The sequence below is a fragment of the Podarcis pityusensis genome (genome assembly GCF_964106645.2).
Source record: "Podarcis pityusensis genome assembly, chromosome: 8".
Lineage (NCBI taxonomy): Eukaryota > Metazoa > Chordata > Lepidosauria > Squamata > Lacertidae > Podarcis > Podarcis pityusensis.
In genome coordinates, this window is record NC_138033.1 from 12,338,947 (window position 1) to 12,360,302 (window position 21,356).

Here is a 21,356-nt window from a genome sequence, read left to right on the forward strand (position 1 = left end):
TAACTCAAACTTTCGTGGAACCAGAAGAAACCTGAGTCCCCTTAAAAAATGGAGGCAAAGCTTGCTGGCTCTCTTTAACAGTGAGACCGAATTGTCTGCCTCAATATTCAGTCTGAGCTGTTACATGACTGAAATGTGTCCCAGTATAGGACTGTCATTGATTAATCTCCCCCAGGAATTTCAAAACGACACTTTAAGAAGGATCTGAATTTGTAGAAGAGGGACAGGCCACAACAAACTTTAAAGTAAATACCTTAGAATATTTACATGGTTTTGCAGAAGAAAATATGCTGCACTCATAGACTGAGTCTTAAAGAATTCCTGAAGTATTAGCTTTGGTGGGGGTTGCGCAGCACATCTGCTCTGGCACTCCCCATTTTACCTCTAGTGGCGAAATGGGATAGACCACTCTTGACAGCAAGGCAGCCCAAAGTCTGCCATTCTTCTCTGGTAGGGACTTTATCTTCCTTCCATTTCTTTTTTCTCCCCATTTTACCTTAAGTGGAGAAATGGGATGTACCACCCAAAGTCGGCTAATATTAATTGATTAAAATTGGACCTGAAAGTCTGGTCAGGGATTTCACCCCTGCTCGCTGCCAAAGCTATCTCCCACCTCCAAGCACTATTATTTTGCCCAAGAAATGTTGCTTTTGGTAAAATGATACAACACACATGATTAACCATATATATTTATTTTGGACATGATTCAATGACCTCATTTGCACCTGAAAGTCAAGTACATTCTTTCTTTAAGGAGGAGCTTCTAGACTTCTGGAAAGAAAGCCTGGGTGTCCTCAGGCTGAGACTCCCCTGCTTCAACCACTAGGCCACCAATTTCCATAAATGGTGGGTTCTTCTGGGCGGTGGTGGTTTGCCTTCTCTCAGCTACAGCTCATTGGAATCCTCGTCCATTGCTTCAGTGCACTCAAATTGAGTGATCTCAGTTCCTAATGATTCAAGATCAGTCTCCAGCAACCCCTCATAGTAGTCACACAAACTAGCTGTTCCACAGCCTCGGATAGCGCCCCTCAGACTGCTTTTCCCTGTTGGGAAAAACACACACATATTTTTTGAATCCAAAACCCTCTCCCTCAAACAGAAGAGTGGGCAGCTTTTCTCAGACCAAGAGCCTTTTTCCAGTCTGGGTGACCTTCTGGGAGGTCCACATGCCAATGGAAACAGAAGTAAAATTCACCTTTACACGGCAGGCCATTTTATACATACATTCAAACCCCCCTCTCTGTCCTCCCTCCAGGTTAACAAGAGTTCAGGGGCAACAATCCAGCCAGTCCAAAGTATACAGGTAGGGTATGAAGTGGGGCTTGTGAGTGATGTGGCCTAGGGAAAGGAGGTGTGGCTAAGTAGGATCCGAAGGGCCAGAGAGAAAGAGTCCAAGAGCCTTTGGCCCCTGGGCCTGTGGGTTTCCATCCTGCCCCCCCTCCAATTTAAAGTGCAATTTTTAAGATGTATTTTTATTTAACAAAATCTGTATACCGCTTGTTTGCAGTAAAAACTGCTAGGGGTTTACAAGAAATATTTATATTAGCAGTTAAAACCATTAAAACATTTAAAACTCATTGGAATGAACAGCAAAAGGGAATAGAGAATGTGCCTATCTGAATGGGCTTTTAAGGTGTTGCTGGGGGGTGGAAATGGAATAAAGAGGCATAGGGTTCCAGAGAAGAACCGCAGAAATCACTAGCCCCTTCCCTGTATTCTCCTCCTCCTCCCACCTCCCTGCGCACACATCCCTCTTCCTTGGGCTCCTGCCCATCCTCTTACTCTGTGAGGGCAACGTAGGTCTCCTAATAACTTTCAGCACCCTTAATAAACAAAGTATCCTAGCATCTTTTAGAGGAAGCCATGACGGCTCAAAGTGGTGTGATACTGCTTTAACTGCATAGTACAGATGGGGCTCTAGCTGCACTCCATCATACAAGACTCACCAAACTTCATGCGACCCCCAACGTAGAAGCATTGATCCTCCTCATTTCTGCAGCTGACGGTCTTCAAGCCCTCGCACTCGTCTGACAAGATGTTGATGCAACTCGGGCACTTCAGCCCATTGGGCTCCCTCGTCTCACTCTCAGGCACTGGAAAACAATCACCACACCAACATTGCAGTTAGTCAATGTATTTCTTTTGCAGATGCAAACCACAACTTGTTGTATGTGAGGGGTAGGAATTTTACTCCTTCCAAGATGGATGCCTACTTCCTTCCAGCACTTCAGCCATGCTCCATTCATCCAGGGATACATTAAGGCATGGTGCAAGAGATTTCTGACTGGGGCCACATTCACAGCAAACATTTCAAGCACAGGGATACCACTTTATTTATTTATTTTTTAAAATAATATTTATTATTTTTCCAAAAACTTAGACACTAAAAAGACAATACAATACAACACATCAAATTGACAAGACAGAACAAAAACAATAAAATAAATCAAACAATTTCATTATCCCATCTTTTATTCACTTGTTTCCACGACCTCCTCACACCTCCCTTTTTTTATTCCACTTCTGTTAATTATTTCAGCAATTCCTTTCCATCTTCCTCTGTTTTCTATCCTATAATTATCTTAGTTCATTCTAACCTTATTTTTCCTTTAATGCTCTATTAACCTATCTGTACTTAATTCCTTATAACATTTCTACTAAAGCCATATAACTTCATTCCAACATTTTTCTAACATTCATTAATTTTACAGTATTTCTGTAAATAGTCTTTAATTTTTTCCCAATCTTCTTCCACCGACTCTTCTCCCCAGGGATACCACTTTAAGCAATTGGGCTTGGCACTGAGCAGCATTGGGTGACATTCTGAGAGACAAAATGGCAGCCACAGATGCACACAAACGATGATAAAATTCTACAAAATGGCCCTCTTCCTTAGAGTGGGAAGGAGAAAGAAAGCTCTTAGTAGTTTTATACTTTAAAAACACTTCTGGGAAAACATGTGCTTAGTTTTGGTAAAATCATGATTTCACCTAAGAAAAAATGCCAGCTAATAAGAGCTATTGTGTGGGGTTTGTTTGCTAATCCATAGCTCTGTGAGGGGAACAGGGGTTTTCCAATTAACTCTCAACACCCTTAAAAATCTAACACTCCCAGAATTCTTTGTCCTCGTGTTGTTATAGTTTTTACAATAAAAGCTTACACCAGGGTGTTGTGAATGCTAAGGCGAACCATAAAATGGTGCCTCCTCCCACCAAGGAAGGAGGGGTGAGTGAAGATCTACATCAGGAACAAGGGAATGTGAACATCTGGTGATATATGAACATCTGTGAACATCTGGTGATGGTGATACAGGCCTGTGTCAGCAGCTGGTGTATGCCAGGGGCCTAGCCGAGGCTTACAGTTTGAACCTTCGTATTAACTGTTTTCATTGAGGGCCACATTTCCTTCAGGGCAAGCTTCTCAAGTCCACATGCCAGTGGCAGGGCCTGTTGCGAAAGTGAGTGGAGCAACAAATGTATTTTTAAAAAAACCTTTTATTCTTTGCACCACCTGGTTCTCCCCTTTGTGTAGATATTATTCTATGCACCAAATGAAGGGAAATCGGAATTCTTCAAAAAGCTACATGAAATCTTGATGGACTATTTGGATTACAATATGATTTTGATGGGAGACATGAATGGTGTTGTATCTACGAATATGGATAAGGCGCAAAGACAAACAATCACCAAGGATGGAAGATTACCAAAAACATTTTTTGACATGACTGAAAATTTGGACTTAATTGACATTTGGAGAATGAAGAATCCTCTGGGAAGAGAGGGAACTTTCTTCTCGGAGGCAAAAATGACATGGACAAGAATCGACCAAATCTGGGTAACTAGAGGACTGGTTCCAAAGATCAGCAAGGTTGAAATTTGCCCAAAGACCAGCTCTGACCATAATGCTGTGAAGATGGAAATGAAATTAATGCCAACTGGTTCCTTCAGATGGAGGATGAATGACTCTCTGTTTAGGAATGATGAATTTATTAAAAAGGCCCAAAAAACTTTGAAAGATTATTTTGAGATAAATATGAACACTACAGTGGAAAAAAGAGTAATCTGGGACGCAAGTAAAGCCATAATGAGAGGTTTTTTGATACAACAGAATGCAATTAAGAAGAGAAGGCAAAATGAGAAAAAAGATAAAATTTTGGAAAAAATAAAGGAAGGAGAGAAGAAACAGAGGGTGAAACCAAAGTCCCAGGAGATTTTAAAAGAAATAAAGCTTCACCAAGTACAATATATGAAAATGATGAACCAGGAAATAGAATGGAAGATTAAACAGATGAGACAAAAGACATTTGAATCGGCAAATAAGTGTGGGAAACTGCTGGCTTGGCAATTGAAAAAAAGACAAAAATTAAATACTATTACTAATCTGGAAGTGGAAGGAAAGAATATACAGAATCCAGCTGAAATTAGAAGGTGCTTCCAGAGGTATTTCAAACAATTATACACACAAGAAAAGCAGAATGAAATGGACATCAATAAATTCCTGGAAATAAATGGACTACAAAAAAATTCTCAAGAAAATAAATTAATGCTTGATTATAAAATAACGGATCAGGAAGTAGAAGGGGCCATTCAGAATATGCAATTAGGTAAATCTCCAGGACCGGATGGACTGACTTCTAGATACTACAGAACCTTGAAAGAATGGTTAATACAACCATTAAAGGAAGTCTGTAATGAAATATTGGAAGGGAAAAGGGCACCTGAGTCGTGGAAAGAAGCATGTATTACACTTATACCAAAATCAGAGTCTGAAAAGACGCAACTTAAAAACTACCGTCCCATATCACTGCTTAATGTGGATTATAAAATTTTTGCAGATATTTTGGCTAAAAGATTTAAAAAGGTGTTAGCAGAAGAAATTCATAAAGACCAAGCGGGCTTTCTCCCGGGCAGGCATTTGTCTGATAATACGAGGAATATAATTAATATTCTAGAAAAGCTACAAGTGAAGATTAATACTAAAGCAGTTCTGATTTTTGTGGACGCGGAGAAAGCCTTTGACAATATTTATTGGAGATTTATGAAGAAGAATTTATCGGGGATGGGGGTTGGTAAAACTTTTGGAAATGGTATAGGTGCAATTTATTCAGAACAAAAGGCTAAATTAATTGTGAATAACGTAGTGACGGAAGAATTCAAGATTGAGAAAGGAACACGACAGGGCTGCCCAATCTCTCCATTGCTTTTTATTTCGGTCCTGGAGGTTCTGTTAAATATGATTAGAAGGGACCAATTGGTTAAAGGTATACAAGTGGGAGCTAAACAGTACAAACTGAGAGCATTTGCAGATGACTTAGTATTGACTTTACAGGAGCCAGAATCAAGTACAAAAAGAATATTAGAATTGATTCAAGAATTTGGCCAGGTAGCAGGTTTTAAGCTGAATAAGATGAAAACTAAAGTTCTGGAGAAAAATCTGAATGTGATTGAGAGAGAGAAGTTTCAGAGGGAGACAGGTCTGACACTGGTTAAGAAAGTGAAATATTTAGGGGTCAATATGTCTGCTAAGAATGTGAATTTATTTAAGGATAACTATGAAAAATGCTGGACTGAAGTGAAAAAAGACTTAGAAATATGGTCAAATTTGAAGCTATCGTTGCTAGGCCAAATTGCTGTGATAAAAATGAATGTATTGCCAAGAATGTTATTTCTGTTTCAATCACTGCAAATTTTGGACAAAATGGACTGTTTCAAGAAGTGGCAGAGAGATATTTCCAGATTTGTCTGGCAGGGCAAGAAGCCTCGTATAAAATTTAAGATTTTAACTGATGCTAAAGAAAGAGATGGATTTGCCCTGCCAGACTTAAAACTTTACTATGAATCAGCCGCTTTTTGCTGGCTGAGAGAATGGATGCTTCTTGAAAATACGGATGTTTTGGATTTGGAAGGTTTCAATAATGTATTTGGTTGGCATGCATATTTGTGGTATGATAAGGTCAAAGCACACAAAGCGTTTAAAAACCATATTGTAAGAAAAGCACTGTTTAATGTCTGGATAAGATACAAGGATTTGTTAGAAAATAAAACCCCAAGATGGCTGTCACCTATGGAGGCAAAGGCCCAGAAAAAAACTCAATATGGAGGCCAAATGGCCGAAGTATTGGGAAATTTTGGAACAAGAGGGTGACAGATTAAAATTACAGAGCTTTGAAAAATTAAAAAACAGAGTGCGAGATTGGCTCCATTATTATCAAATAATGGAGGCATACAATCAGGATAAAAAATTAGGTTTTCAAGTGGAAAAATCAAAGCTGGAAACAGAATTGTTAGATCCTAAAGTTAAGAATTTGTCAAGAATGTATAACTTGCTGTTGAAATGGAATACTCAGGATGAAATGGTGAAATCTGCTATGATTAAATGGGCACAGGATGTTGGACATAATATTATGATGGCTGACTGGGAACAGTTATGGACCACTGGCATGACGTTTATGGCATGCAATGCCTTAAAAGAGAATTTAATGAAAATTATTTACAGGTGGTACATGACACCAGTCAAGCTTGCAAAAATCTATCATTTGCCCGACAATAAATGCTGGAAATGTAAAGAAACTGAAGGTACATTCTTTCATCTTTGGTGGACATGCCCAAGGATTAAGGCCTTCTGGGAAATGATATATAATGAACTGAAAAAGGTATTTAAACATACCTTCTTGAAGAAACCAGAGGCCTTTCCCTTGGGCATGGTGGGCCAATTGGTGCCAAAGAAGGACAGAGTTTTTTTCATGTATGCCACAACAGCAGCAAGAATACTCATTGCTAAGCACTGGAAGACACAAGACCTACCTACCAGGGAAGAATGGCAGATGAAGCTGATGGACTACATGGAATTGGCGGAAATGACTGGCAGAATCCGAGACCAGGGAGAAGAGTCGGTGGAAGAAGATTGGAAAAAAATTAAAGTATATTTACAGAAATACTCTAAAATTAATGAATGTTAGAAGGATGCTGGAAAGAAGCTATATGACTTTAGTAGAAATACTATAAAGAATGAAGTATGAATAAATTGACATTGGGTAAAGATGTAAATTTAAGTCTAAATTGCGTTAAGATAAATTATGGAACTAAATTTGAGAAAGAGGGAAAGGACTTGCTGGAATAATTAATTGAACTAGAATACAAAAAAGGAGGTGTGAGGAAGTCGAGGAAATAAGCAAATGAAAGATAAGGATATGAAAATATGGGGTCCTTTTTATGTTTGTTTGTTCTCTTTTGGGTTTTTTAAATGCTTTTGTTTTTTCTTTTTTTTCTTTTTTGTATTGTTGATGTTTTGTATTACTGTATTCATTTTTGTTTTTGAGGCTTTGTAATTGTTTATTGCTTGTATTTTTCTTTTGTTTCTCTCTTCTCTTCTTTGTAATGTCTAAACTTTAATAAATATCTTATAAAAAAGAATAGATAGTGTTCCTCTATAGCTTAGTAATTAGGTGGTACTGGAGCCCATTGCATTGACTATATCTTCAGCTTTAACCTGAAGATATTAATTCCTTGAATGCAAACCTAAAAGAAATCAGTTCCCTCCCATACAAGAAGGACAGGGGCTTGTCCCACTCAAAATATCTCTACAAATGAAAATGCATCAAAGAAGATGGGTCACTCTAGGTTTGGGGGCTAGAACTCTGGGAAACCAATGAAGCAGTGAAGTGTAGTGGTTAGAGGGTTGGACCAGAATCTAGGAGACCAGGGTTCAAATTCCACTGTAGCCATGACACTTGCTTAGTGGCCTGGGGCCAGGAACCATTTCTCAGTTTAACCTATTTAACTGGATATTTTGAGGCTAAAATGGTGAGCGGGAGCTAAAGCGTTTTGGAGAAAAGCATAGGATGCAAATACCAGAAGCTGCTGTAGGAGAGGAACTGTGAGTAAAATTATGGGAGGGGTGTTTCTAGGACTAAGGTAAAACTGTGATGCTCCCTTGTAATTTTTGCTAATAGATGCTGTATGCTGTTCAAGTAATCTTCTTATTGGGATTTTGAGTTTTATTCTATTAGTTCCCGCCACCCCCATATTATGGCTCCAATGCTTCCCTTCTGGTTCCCTCTGTCAGTGGCTCCTCCCTGTCCCACCAATCTGAATCAGGTTTGAAATCTTCTTTCCTAGTGTCACCCTCAGGCACCTCCTGGAGTGACTGGCTGCCACCACTCCTCCTTGTCTAGCCAGTCCCTGACATCAGGATACTGCCAAAAACTTGTTTGTCTTTCTTTGACCTCTTTCATTGCTTGAGTTTTGTGAGATCATCTTTCCTGATGATGATACTTACTTTCAGGAGGTCCGCTGTTGCACATATCTGTCTTGCAGCAGGAGATCTTGCTCTGGATGTACATTGATGAGGTTATGGAGGAACTGGCATAGTCTGCATCGCACAACTCTGTATTGATGCAGGACTTGACAACCACTCTTGACCCCAAAAGTGCTATAAAAGAAAGAATTGGAATAGGAAATAACTAGACCTGGAGATAGGGCTGGTCCAGCCATGAGGCTCCTGCCCACCTAGCAGTTTGAAAGCACATCAAAGTACAATTATATAAATAGGTACCACTCCGGTGGGAAGGTGTTTCCGTGCGCTGCTCTGGTACGCCAGAAGCGGCTTAGTCATGCTGGCACATGACCCGGAAGCTGTACGCCGGGTCCCTCGGCCAATAAAGCGAGTTGAGCGCCGCAACCCCAGAGTCAGTCACGACTGGACCTAATGGTCAGGGGTCCCTTTACCTTTATGTGGCAGGATCCACAGGGGCATGCGATCTGACCACCAATAAAAGCATTGCCTGATGCTGCTGCCTTTGAAGCTGTGGTGTGATCCTTGAAGGCAAGATCTGCCACCTCCTCGTCAGTTCCTCTCCCCCATTTGAGCCACCCCATGTCCCTGTTGTTCATTGCAGGGACCTTGGAGCTTCTTCCTTTTTCTTTTTTAATATGTTTATTAAAATTTCTTTTTTCCTTTATAACAACCAAATAAAATTTCCTCATCACATATATCTATGCTCAAATTGAGCATTGACTTCCTCCCGTCCCCCTCCCTGACTTCCACATGCAATCACTTTTATCTTCTCATGTCTAAATCACCCTGTTTACTTTATCTCCATACTTAAAAGACTTACTTCTAATATTTATATCCAGGTATCAAATCATAACCTAACAAATAAATCAATCCTGCAAATGTTTTAAAAAGTTTGTAATGTTCATTCATATATTGTACAAATTTACTCCAGTCCTTTTCAAACACTTTGTTTCGCTCGTTTCGGATTTCTCCCGTCAGTTTCGCCAGCTCAGCGTATTCAATCATCTTTGTCTGTCATTCTTCCAACGTTGGAAGTTCCTGCTGCTTCCATTTCTGGGCTAAAAGTATCCTTTCTGCTGTGGTAGCATACATAAATATATTTATGTCTTTTGGGGAATTTTTTCACCTATTATCCCTAATAAAAAAGCCTCTAGTTTTTTTACTAAAGTTATTTTTAAAATCTTTTTCAGTTCATTATATATCACATCCCAGTAGGCTTTAATCTTAGGACGCATCCACCACATATGAAAGAAGTTCCCTTCCCTCTCCTTACATTTTCAACATACCTTATCTTGAATTCTATACATTTAAGTAAATACCACCTTGGAGCTCCTTTCTGAGGCTCCAACCGCCTCGCTGGTGCCCGTGCAGGCACACTGCCTCTTTCCTTGTGGGGTGGTCATTTGCAAAGCTCAGGCGGCAAAGCCAGCCTACCTATCCCTTGCAGGGCTGCCTGCACTGCTTGGCTGCCTTCGACTGGCAGAGTGGGCTCAGTCTTTCCTCCTGTGCTGAAAAAGGCAGCCAGGTGGCAGCCAAGGCTGTCTCTGCCTGGAGCCTGCACTCCACCCAGGCTCTTGCAGCTGGGGAAGGAGAGCACTATAACTGAGTCCCCGCCCCACTACTGACTCATGTGTGCCAGTGGTCATTTGTGGTTTTTGCAAAATTGCTTGGCTGTGGCGAGGGCAGCGGTGTGCTCTTAACCCAAGCAGTTTAAGGAGGGAGGGAGGAATAACCTTTATAAGCCTCGTCATGCAGCTTCTTTCTCCCACTTCCGATATGAGAGACAGACCATGATGGTGATTTCACTCAGCGATATATCTTTAATGAAACTGCCACCCCTCCTGAGTCCCTCTGCCTCCAGCTCCAGGCTGCAGCTTGTTTAGTTTTTCCTCAGTGTGCTGGGTGCTGGAGGCAGAGGGACTCAGGATAGGCAGGGTTTCCCCCACCGATTTACTGCTGAGTGAAGCTGTCATCACGGTCTGCCCCTCATACCGGTACTGGGGTGATATATCAATAAATCGCCCAGGCCTAATCTTCAGTCACCCTTTCTTCCAGGTCTGCGGGGTGGGGAGCATTTTATGGTTTGCCTCAGGTATCCAGTTGTGTTGAGCAGGCCCTGCTTGGAGCAGAAAGAGATTTCTCCAGTTTTATCTATTTGTTGAATGTGAGTCAGAAATGTAGAACCTTTGGCTGTCCAGAGGTTTCTACCACCCTTCTGCTTCTTGAATGGGATCAGTTCAGGAGGTTTCATGGGAAGTTTATTTCTCCACATTTTCATATCAGTTTCCAACTCCCCCCCCCCCCATCAACATTTCGTGTGAATGTTATTTTCACTCTTAGGCCCTATCTGCCGGGTCATACTGATTTAAGCAGTCATGGTTTCCCCCATGGGGGTGGGGGGATGTTTGTTGACCATATTGGCTGTGAATCCTGGCGGATTAGCTCTCTGCCTTGCAGGTCATTTTCCACTTGGCCTGGGAGATGGGAACCTGACAGACTGACTCCAACTACAAAAGCTGAGGCTGCTGAACGGAAACTTGGGTTGGGGTATTGTTTGGCTTGTTTTGTTGCTGTTACTGATATCCATCATTTCTATCTTTATTTTTAGCTCTTCTTATGAATTAGGTGACTGTTGCTTGATTTTGTTGTAGTTTCTTATATGCACACTTTACCCTAGTATGTGCATTTGTCTATTGGTTACATGGCTGGACAAGTGAATTGCAAAAATGGGAGAAGGGCAGATTCTGAAGGATGGCTTTGTTTTGTTCTGCCAATTGAGTAAACACACCTTTAAATATGAACTGACTTGAATTTCTTCCCTGCTCCTACAGGCAATGCAGAACCTAGAACACTACTTTATGAAAAGTCATGTTCCGTGGCTTGTGGCTAAGATATGCCCTTAGAAAGTGAGTTAGGGGGTTTACGTTTTGGTGCTCAAAGAGATTGAAAATTCTTCTCACTTACACAGTTTGCCTACTCCAAGTGCAGACATGCAGGATTGATCACTGGACTCGTCACACTCCTCAGTGGTGGCGTTTTTGCAATCTTTTCCTTCATTCCAACAAGACTCACATGTCAGAGATGCCACTGCAGACAGGGGGAAATGGGTTTAGAAAACTTTAGTAACTGTGTAGAGGGAATAGGTCTGAATCAGGGTACATGAACCCAACACTTTCTGCCACAAACGCCATCTTGCGAGAGGCAGCAAGGGCCACCGACTTGGATAGCTTCAAAAGCAGACTAGATAAATACATGGTTACCATCCTCAATTGATTTTTTTTTTTTTCTGGGACATTGGAGGCACTATTTGTCTGAATACTAGTTACTGGAAACCGCAGAAAGGGAGCTGTTGCACTCAGATAGATCCTGCTTTCGGGCTTCACCCATGGCACGAACAAGAGGCTAGACTAGATGGACCATTGTTCAGCTACATAATGCTTCCTATATATATTCCTTCTGTAGTTCTTAAACTCTGTGAATGGGGGTGGGCCTTGCATAGACCAGAGAATGATTGTAGAAAATGACTCCTGCAGTCTGAGGGAGAGGACCAGTAGAGAAGGTGTGGGGAAACCTTTAACCCTCCCAAAGTTGTTGCACTACAACTCCCATCAGTACCAGCAAACATGACAGACTCTGGTAAGCACACCTGGTACCCCTGGGACCTGACTCCACCCAGAGATTGGGGTGGTGTGTAACACCAGCAAACTAAAAGATTGCATGGGGTGGGGGCAGGGTAATTCCGCTCCGAAATAAAAGATTAACAACTTTGGTTGGCCCTTTGGTCAGCCCCCATGGTTTTTCTCTTCATCAAATCTGGCCCTCTTTGAAAAAATTTGGACACCACTTCTTTAAATTTAAGCTAGGATTCTGGTTTATTGAAGAGTGAACTACTGCCTCTTTTGCTCCCCCAGTGTACTTGGGGATGCCACACCTCTGTATGCATTTGGTAAAATTTAATATTGAGAACAAAGTTTCAGGAGGAAGGGGTAGAATTTGAGTGGACGATGAGGTAAGCAAACAGGAAAAAAGTTCAAGAAACATACTCTTTGTTGTAGATGAAACCTAGGATTCTGGTTTATCCAAGAGTGGGCAACTGCCCCCATTGCTCCCCCAATGGACTCCGGGATACTGCACCTCTCAGTATGCATTTGGTTAAATAAAAACAAATATTGGAAACAAACTATCCTGATTGAAGATCCCTTGTAGCTTGACCATATGCTTTATTCCTCTCCCTTTCAAAGGAAGCACAAGTCCTTGTTCCTTTCTTCTCCTGCTTTAATGGCTGACCCACCCCCCCTTACCGTAATTCCTTCCTGGAAACATGATGAACAGCCCAGCAGCTGTGGTTCTGCTCACCTGGATTCAGAAGGGTCAAGAGAAGGCAGGAGATCAGGAGTGTCTTCTTCATTCCTGAGAGCTGAAGAGCCAAGATGGAGTTCGAGAACAGCACGGAACTGAGTTTGAGAACAAGCAAGGAACTGAGGCTTAGTTGGAGGAATTTGTAGAGGATTGCAAGAAGCACTTTGCCAGCACCCAGGAACAATGGATTCAGGGCAGCGCAACAAATTGCTAGAATTCTAATTGTGCTATACCATAATATAAAGCACAGTGTTGAAAAGCAATTAAATCTCTTCCCCCTTCCAATAACTCCAAGGACACGTCCCTCCTAATCTGTGCCAGCCTCAATTTCTCAATCTTGCATGTGGGGAAATGAGTCCCATCAGGTTACAGCACTGAAATTGGATTAGGTTTCTGGAAGCCAAGGCAGTTTCACTGACAGCATGAACTTTTTTGAAAGGGGGACAAATGTCTGTCAACAGTTTCCTTTTTGGTACAGTAATAAAATGCACAGTGACTCAGATCCCCTCACTCCCATTAAATTCAGTTGCATTTGGGGTAAATCAATCTCTTCCCCCTTCCAAGAGCTCCAAGGACATGTCCCTCCTTTAACCTGTGGCACCCTCAATTTCACCACCCAGGAAGTGAAGTCCCATCATGTTACACCATAATCCATACCTAAGCAGTGAAATTGGATTAGATTTCCAGAAGTCCAGGCAATTTTGCCAGATTTCTCTGATAGTCAGAATCACGAGTTTATTTATTTTTGGTAAGTGTCTTTCCAGTTTCCTTTGTTGTACAGTAATAAAATGCACAGTGACTCACAATCTAGATTTCCTCTGTCCTATTAAATGCACTTGTTTTTGGGCTAAAGAATTGGTCCACTTGCTCTTTAAAATAAGTTGGTTACATTTAAGAGCAGGTGGGATGGGGGAATGCAGGTCTTTGTCCAGAGTAGCTTGCGTATTTAAGGGACTATCTTTTACTGGGGCTGGGTATACACAAGCTCAGCTCCACGTCATTTGCCTTATATATGCAGCTGTATTTAGATATGCAGCAACAGTGGCAAGCGGTCTTTATGCTAAGAAGTGGAAAGTTGTGAGAATACCCTGAAAGGAAGAATGGATGGTGAAAGCCTTAGAATTGTGTTTTAATATTCTGCTGGAAGCCACCCAGAGTGGCTGGGGAAACCCAGCCAAATGGGTGGGGTATAAATAATAAATGAATATTAAATTATTATTATTATTATTATTATTATTATTATTATTATTATATGCATAGATGGCAAAGGTAAAGGAGGAGAGGCTGGTACAACTGAGGCCCTTCCCCACGTAATGCATTGGATCTGAGGGGTAGGCAGAGGGCAAAGCCTCCTTGGATGGCATGGAGGGGGAAGTGAAAGGAGTCTAGATTCCCACCTCCCCATACACACACACACACACACACACACACACACAGAGTGGTACCTCTGGTTACGTACTTAATTCGTTCCGGAGGTCCGTTCTTAACTTGGAACTGTTCTTAACCTGAAGCATCACTTTAGCTAATGGAGCATTCTGCTGCTGCTGCTGTTCTCATCCTGAAGCAAAGTTGTTAAACCGAGGTAATATTTCTGGGTTAGCAGATTCTGTAACCTGAAGCGTATGTAACCTGAAGCATATGTAACCCGAGGTACCACTGTGTGTGTGTGTATATATATATATATACATATGTGTGTGTGTGTGTGTGTGTGTGTTTGTTTAATGTTGCCACCTTCTAAAATTTATTTATTAATGCATGCTTTTCTTTTTGTAAATGTACCAAAGCATGAAATAAAATAAAATTGGGATTATGAGGTTTTCTCTGGTCAGTGGAGGCTGTACGTGCTGTGTCCTGTTCGTGAAGTGGTTGTGGAACTTGCCATTCTTCTGACAGAAGATGCTGTATGTGGGCATGAGCGGACAAAAATGGTGGGAGTGTCAGTTGTGGGGAGTGAGAAATGTCCCTATTTTCATCTGAGGAATGCTGGAGGGTATGCAGTGGCTATTGAACATCAATATGAAGGTGTTGGGAACAGTCATTTGGAGTTCTGGAGTGAAGTGTCTTCCATATGTTGAAGACACCCAACTCTAGAAACTCCATAACACAAACTCTGGATTGGTGCCTGGATGTCATGGTGCATAACAGCCTATAAACTGAGCTTGACCCATGAAAAACTGGAGGCTTATGACTAAGTGATTTCTGGGTCTTGGAGATAGCTCAATTGCTTGGCAGCCTGGACACAGGGGTTTATGCACTGGTAACCTAAAGACTTGACATTGGCAGTATGCAGTGGGGCTGTCTTTGTATCAGGTCCAGAAGCTGCAGCTATTGCAGAACACAACAGCCAGAGTGCTCATAGCAGCAGGCTACTGGCCACATGTCACTCTGTTGCTGAGAAATTGGCACTGGTTGCCAATTTGCTGCCAGGTAACATTCAAGGTGCTTATGTCTATTTCCACAGATTCCTGAGCAATATGAGCCCAAAGGGCCTTGAGGAGTGTGCAATCCCTTATGCTACACCTCAAGCAGTGAGTTTCTTTGGTGGGGCAATTCTTGTAGCTCCCTACACATCTGAGGTTTAGTCAGCCTTCAATTCACAGGAAGCCATTAGTGCAACAGGACGGAGAAAAGCTGTTATTCCTTTCTTATAACACTAGAATTTGTGGGCAGCCAATGGCAGTGAATGCCAGAAGATTTGAGAAAGATGGAAGAAAGTACAGTGGTTACGAATGGGATCTTTTCCGGAGGCCTGGCCATACAGTGGTGCCTCGCAAGACGAAATTAATCCATTCCGCGAGTCTCTTCGTCTTGCGGTTTCTTCGTCTTGCGAAGCATGGCTATTCGTGGCTTAGCGGCTTAGCGGCTATTAGCGGCTTAGCGGCTATTAACGGCTTAGCGGCTTAGCGGCTATTAGCGGCTTAGCGGCTTTAAGAAAAAGGAAACAAACTCGCAAGAACTCGCAAGACGTTTCGTCTTGCGGAACGACTCAAAAAACGCAAAACCCTTTCGTCTTGCGAGGCATTCATCTTGCGGGGCACCACTGTATCCCAAAATCTTCATAACCTGAGGCCCCCTTTCTGCACATGCGTGCGGCGCTGTGGAGCACTTCTGCTGAAGAAACATGGTTTCACAATTTCTTTCTAAAATCACCAAGCTGTTCATTTGTCTGAGTAAGGGAAGCCAAAGGAGAGAGAAAAACGGGAAACTATGGAGGCCTTGAGTAATCTATACCAGGAGTGGGGAATCACTGACCTGGGGGCCGAATGCAGCCACTGCATGCCCCTCCACAGGGCCTAGGAGATGGGGGGCGGAGGTAGTACATCCCTGTTTGGGATCACAAGGGGGACATCAGAAAATGTTTGCATATATTGTGTGAAGACTAGCATTTATATTTTGACTACATAAAATGCCATGGGGCCTCTTCCTCCCTCTCCTTCCTCTTCTGTCAACATGCAGCTGCTTTCTTGACCCCATGGAAATAGAGAGTTGGCGCTGAAGTCCTGGTGAAAGGTAGTGTGACTAGGCATGGTGAGAGGTGAATGAGAAGGCGGACTTTCCTTGCCTCTCCTGTGGACTATGTGCTCTGCTCTGTGAGGGGACTGCCACCCGCCTATGAAGTGTGGGATATTTACCATGCAGCGAAATCAACACTGCATGCTTGCTAGATAGGCAAATGACAGGAGCTGAAGCCCTCTGAGTATTTTCCTGTATGGTTCCTAGAAGGAACTCTGAAAGACACTCCCACTGTGCCCCATTTGTTGAGGGTGTGGGCTTGCAGGGCAGCAGTTGAAGAAGGAGCAAAAAGGGTTTTCTTGTGTGTGTGTGTGTGTGTGTTTCTTTGCGGCTGATTAGCTGTTCTCCCTGTGCAAAGGTCAGAGGGGGCAGGGTTTCTGTTGAGGCAGGTGATTAGCTGTGGGAGGAGCTTATCAGAGCTTGCAGGGCAGCAGTTGAAGAAGGAGCAAAAAGGGTTTTCTTGTGTGTGTGTGTGTGTGTGTGTGTTTCTTTGTGGCTGATTAGCTGTTCTCCCTGTGCAAAGGTCAGAGGGGGCAGGGTTTCTGTTGAGGCAGGTGATTAGCTGTGGGAGGAGCTTATCAGAGCTTGCAGGGCAGCAGTTGAAGAAGGAGCAAAAAGGGTTTTCTTGTGTGTGTGTGTGTGTGTGTGTGTGTGTGTTTCTTTGTGGCTGATTAGCTGTTCTCCCTGTGCAAAGGTCAGAGGGGGCAGGGTTTCTGTTGAGGCAGGTGATTAGCTGTGGGAGGAGCTTATCAGAGCTTGCAGGGCAGCAGTTGAAGAAGGAGCAAAAAGGGTTTTCTTGTGTGTGTGTGTGTGTGTGTGTGTGTGTGTGTTTCTTTGTGGCTGATTAGCTGTTCTCCCTGTGCAAAGGTCAGAGGGGGCAGGGTTTCTGTTGAGGCAGGTGATTAGCTGTGGGAGGAGCTTATCAGAGCTTGCAGGGCAGCAGTTGAAGAAGGAGCAAAAAGGGTTTTCTTGTGTGTGTGTGTGTGTGTGTGTGTGTGTGTGTTTCTTTGTGGCTGATTAGCTGTTCTCCCTGTGCAAAGGTCAGAGGGGGCAGGGTTTCTGTTGAGGCAGGTGATTAGCTGTGGGAGGAGCTTATCAGAGCTTGCAGGGCAGCGGTGCGCGCCTAGCGGCGTGCGCAGTTTGATCCAACTTTTTTAGGGGAGCTAGTCTCAAACGTTTGTTGGGGGAGACCTAGGTTTTTTGTGGGGGGAGTTATTTTTCCTGTGTTCACGCTTTTTATGATGGAGGACCGCTGTAGCCACCCCCAACGACACGTTCTCAAGATGGAGGGGGAGGGAACAGCTGCAGTCGCCTGCGGTTCCTGCGCAATGTTTGCCATCTTGCCAAAGGTTGCAGGCAGCTTTACCTGCAGCAATTGCATGTTGATTGCCCTCTTAAAAGACAAAGTCCAGCAACTGGAGGAACGTGTAGCTACGCTCCAAAGAATTAGAGAGCTGGAGCTCTTCTTGGAAGCAACAGAGCACACCGTCTCCACCAAGGAGGAGACAGGGGACTCCCCTGAGAAGGAGGCTAGTTCACCAACACAGGAGCCATATATATGGAGAAACGTGACTCAAAGAAGTAGGAGGCCCAGGGTTCACTCTGATTGTTTAGAAATACACAATCGCTTTGAGGTCCTCTCCCCTAGCATGGAAGATGATGAGCAGACTCCATTTGAGGATCTCTCCCTCATTACAGTCGATCAGGTATATGAAGACGAGCAGCAAAGTCAGTCCTCAGGGAATGTGCAGGCGACCTTGGAACGGGCAGCTCACGGAAGAACCCCGACCAAACCTAAGAGGAGGCGTGTAGTGGTGATAGGGGATTCCCTACTGAGGGGAACAGAAGCAGTGATCTGTGGGCCTGACAAGATGTCTCGGGAAGTGTGCTGTCTCCCCGGGGCTAAGATCCAAGATGTAACTGAACGACTGCAAGGAATCATAAAACCCACTGACAAATACCCCCTCCTCTTGGTTCATGTGGGAACCAATGACACTGCAAGCAATAGCCTCCAGAAGATCAAAAGAGACTACGAGGCTCTGGGCAGGAAATTGAAGCAATTAAATGCACAAATTGTGATCTCATCTGTCCTCCCAGTTGAACGACGTGGCCCAGGGAGAGAGGGGAAAATAGTGGAAGTGAACAGCTGGCTTCGCAAATGGTGTAAACAGGAACGGTTTGGATTCTTAGATCACAGACTGCAGTTTCTTGAAGATGGACTTCTGGCAAGCGATGGGCTGCACCTCACAACGGTTGGGAGAAATGTTTTTGCTAAAAATCTCAGAAACCTCATCAAGAGGGCTTTAAACTGACTAATGTGGGGGAGGGAGACAGTGCTCCTGAAGGTAGGAGTCTATCAATTGATGAAGATGATCATCCAAATGTCATAGACCAAATGGAACAAACAGCACACAGACCTAGTGGTGGTAGGAAAACATCCTTAAATAAGAGACACGGAGGAATGATTAATGGACTTCAATGTCTGTACACTAATGCACAAAGCATGGGAAATAAACAAGATGAGCTTGAGCTCTTAGTACAGCAAACTAAATATGACATAATAGGCATCACTGAAACCTGGTGGGATAAGTCCCACGATTGGAATGTAATAATGGAGGGATACAATCTATTTCAGAGAAACAGACCAGACAAGAAAGGAGGAGGAGTGGCGTTATATGTCAGGGATGTGTATACCTGTGAAGAGATTCAAGATTTAGAACCTCAAAGCCAAAGTGAGAGCATTTGGGTCAAAATTAAGGGAGAGAAGAATAACAGTGACCTCATTGTGGGAGTTTACTATAGATCCCCAAGCCAAATGGAGGACATAGATGATGTCTTCCTGGAACAGATGGCCAAGCATGCAAAAGGAAGGAAGATAGTAGTAATGGGGGACTTCAATTACCCGGATATTTGTTGGATGTCAAACTCAGCCAAGAGCATAAGGTCAAACAGATTCCTCCCTGGCCTTGCAGACAACTTCATTGTCCAGAAAGTGGGAGAAGCAACAAGAGGAACAGCCATTTTAGATCTGGTCCTAACCAATGTTGATGACCTGGTTAGTGGGGTAGAAGTGGAAGGATCATTAGGCGCGAGTGATCATGCTCTTCTGAAGTTTACTATACAGCAGAAGGGAGCAGCCAAGCATACTAGGACTCAGTTTCTTGACTTTAAGAAAGCTGACTTCATAAAACTTAGGGAAGTGCTGGGTGAGATCCCATGGACAGTAATACTAAAAGGAAAGGGAGTTCATGATGGCTGGGAGTTTGTTAAGAGGGAGATAGTAAAAGCACAACGTCAGGCAATACCAATGAGATGGAAACATGGAAGGTGCCTAAAGAAGCCAGGGTGGCTATCTAAAGAACTTTTAACTGAGTTAAGATTAAAAAAGGATGTGTACAAAAAATGGAAAAGGGGGGAAACCACCAAAGAGGAATTCAAACAAATAGCCAGCTCGTGTAGACACAAAGTCAGAAAAGCTAAAGCACAGAATGAACTCAGGCTTGCTAGAGAGGTTAAAAGCAACAAAAAAGGCTTTTATGGGTATGTTCGTAGCAAAAGGAAGAACAAAGAAACAGTGGGGTCACTCAGAGGAGAAGATGGTGAAATGCAAACAGGGGACACAGAAAGGGCTGAACTCCTCAATGCCTTCTTTGCCTCAGTCTTCTCCGATAAAGAAAACAATGCCCGACCTGAAGAATTTGGAGCAAATGATTCAGCAGAGGAAACACAGCCCAGAATAACTAAGGAGATAGTACAAGAATACTTGGCTAGTTTAGATGTATTCAAGCCTCCAGGGCCAGATGAACTGCATCCAAGAGTATTAAAAGAACTGGAAGATGTGATCTCAGAACCACTGGCAGTCATCTTTGAGAATTCCTGGAGAACAGGTGAAGTCCCGGCAGACTGGAGGAGGGCAAATGTTGTCCCTATTTTCAAAAAGGGGAAAAGAGAGGACCCAAATAATTACTGCCTAGTCAGTCTGACATCAATACCACGGAAGATTCTGGAGCAGATCATTAAGCAAACAGTCTGTGAGCACCTAGAAAGGAATGCTGTGATCACCAATAGTCAGCATGGATTTCTGAAAAATAAGTCATGTCAGACTAACCTGATCTCGTTTTTTGACAGAATTACAAGCCTGGTAGATGAAGGGAACGCAGTGGATGTAGCCTACCTTGATTTCAGCAAGGCATTTGACAAGGTGCCTCACGATATCCTTGTAAAGAAGCTGGTAAAATGTGGTCTTGACTATGCTACCACTCAGTGGATTTGTAACTGGCTGACCGACCGAACCCAAAGGGTGCTCATCAATGGTTCCTCTTCATCCTGGAGAAGAGTGACTAGTGGGGTGCCACAGGGTTCTGTCTTGGGCCCAGTCTTATTCAACATCTTTATCAACGACTTGGATGATGGACTCAAGGGCATCCTGATCAAATTTGCAGATGACACCAAACTGGGAGGGGTGGCTAACACCCCAGAGGACAGGATCACACTTCAAAACGACCTTGACAGATTAGAGAACTGGGCCAAAACAAACAAGATGAACTTTAACAGGGAGAAATGTAAAGTATTGCACTTGGGCAAAAAAAATGAGAGGCACAAATACAAGATGGGTGACACCTGGCTTGAGAGCAGTACATGTGAAAAGGATCTAGGAGTCTTGGTTGACCACAAACTTGACATGAGCCAACAGTGTGACGCGGCAGCTAAAAAAGCCAATGCAATTCTGGGCCGCATCAATAGGAGTATAGCATCTAGATCAAGGGAAGTAATAGTGCCACTGTATTCTGCTCTGGTCAGACCTCACCTGGAGTACTGTGTCCAGTTCTGGGCACCACAGTTCAAGAAGGACACTGACAAACTGGAACGTGTCCAGAGGAGGGCAACCAAAATGGTCAAAGGCCTGGAAACGATGCCTTATGAGGAACGGCTAAGAGAGCTGGGCATGTTTAGCCTGGAGAAGAGGAGGTTAAGGGGTGATATGATAGCCATGTTCAAATATATAAAAGGATGTCACATAGAGGAGGGAGAAAGGTTGTTTTCTGCTGCTCCAGAGAAGCGGACACGGAGCAATGGATCCAAACTACAAGAAAGAAGATTCCACCTAAACATTAGGAAGAACTTCCTGACAGTAAGAGCTGTTCGACAGTGGAATTTGCTGCCAAGGAGTGTGGTGGAGTCTCCTTCTT

General features: G+C 43.2%; 1 protein-coding gene and 1 long non-coding RNA gene across 2 annotated transcripts; both read right to left on the reverse strand.

Moving 5' to 3' along the window:
• Positions 1-814: 814 nt before the first annotated feature.
• LOC308484435 (phospholipase A2 inhibitor NAI-like) lies at positions 815-12,911 on the reverse strand. Its single transcript, XM_081019397.1, has 5 exons — positions 12,652-12,911; positions 11,260-11,382; positions 8,278-8,430; positions 1,947-2,093; positions 815-1,043 (listed from the first exon to the last, which is right to left on the reverse strand). The coding sequence occupies exons 1-5, from the start codon at positions 12,701-12,703 to the stop codon at positions 886-888; spliced, it is 633 nt and encodes a 210-aa protein (XP_080875523.1). The 5' UTR covers positions 12,704-12,911; the 3' UTR covers positions 815-885.
• Positions 12,912-20,161: 7,250 nt separating this feature from the next.
• LOC308484640 lies at positions 20,162-21,053 on the reverse strand. Its single transcript, XR_013990068.1, has 2 exons — positions 21,003-21,053; positions 20,162-20,206 (listed from the first exon to the last, which is right to left on the reverse strand). It is a non-coding gene; the product is annotated as an uncharacterized lncRNA (long non-coding RNA).
• Positions 21,054-21,356: the final 303 nt, after the last annotated feature.

Bases quoted from the DNA above. Each gene is read 5' to 3' on its own strand.
- LOC308484435 (XM_081019397.1), bottom strand. From the start codon at position 12,703: ATGAAGAAGACACTCCTGATCTCCTGCCTTCTCTTGACCCTTCTGAAT. The intron at 8,431-11,259 runs GTAAGTGAGAAG...TTTCTTTTATAG, and splicing joins ACTTGGAGTAGGCAAACTGT to CACTTTTGGGGTCAAGAGTG. The intron at 1,044-1,946 runs GTGAGTCTTGTA...TTTTCCCAACAG, and splicing joins TGGGGGTCGCATGAAGTTTG to GGAAAAGCAGTCTGAGGGGC.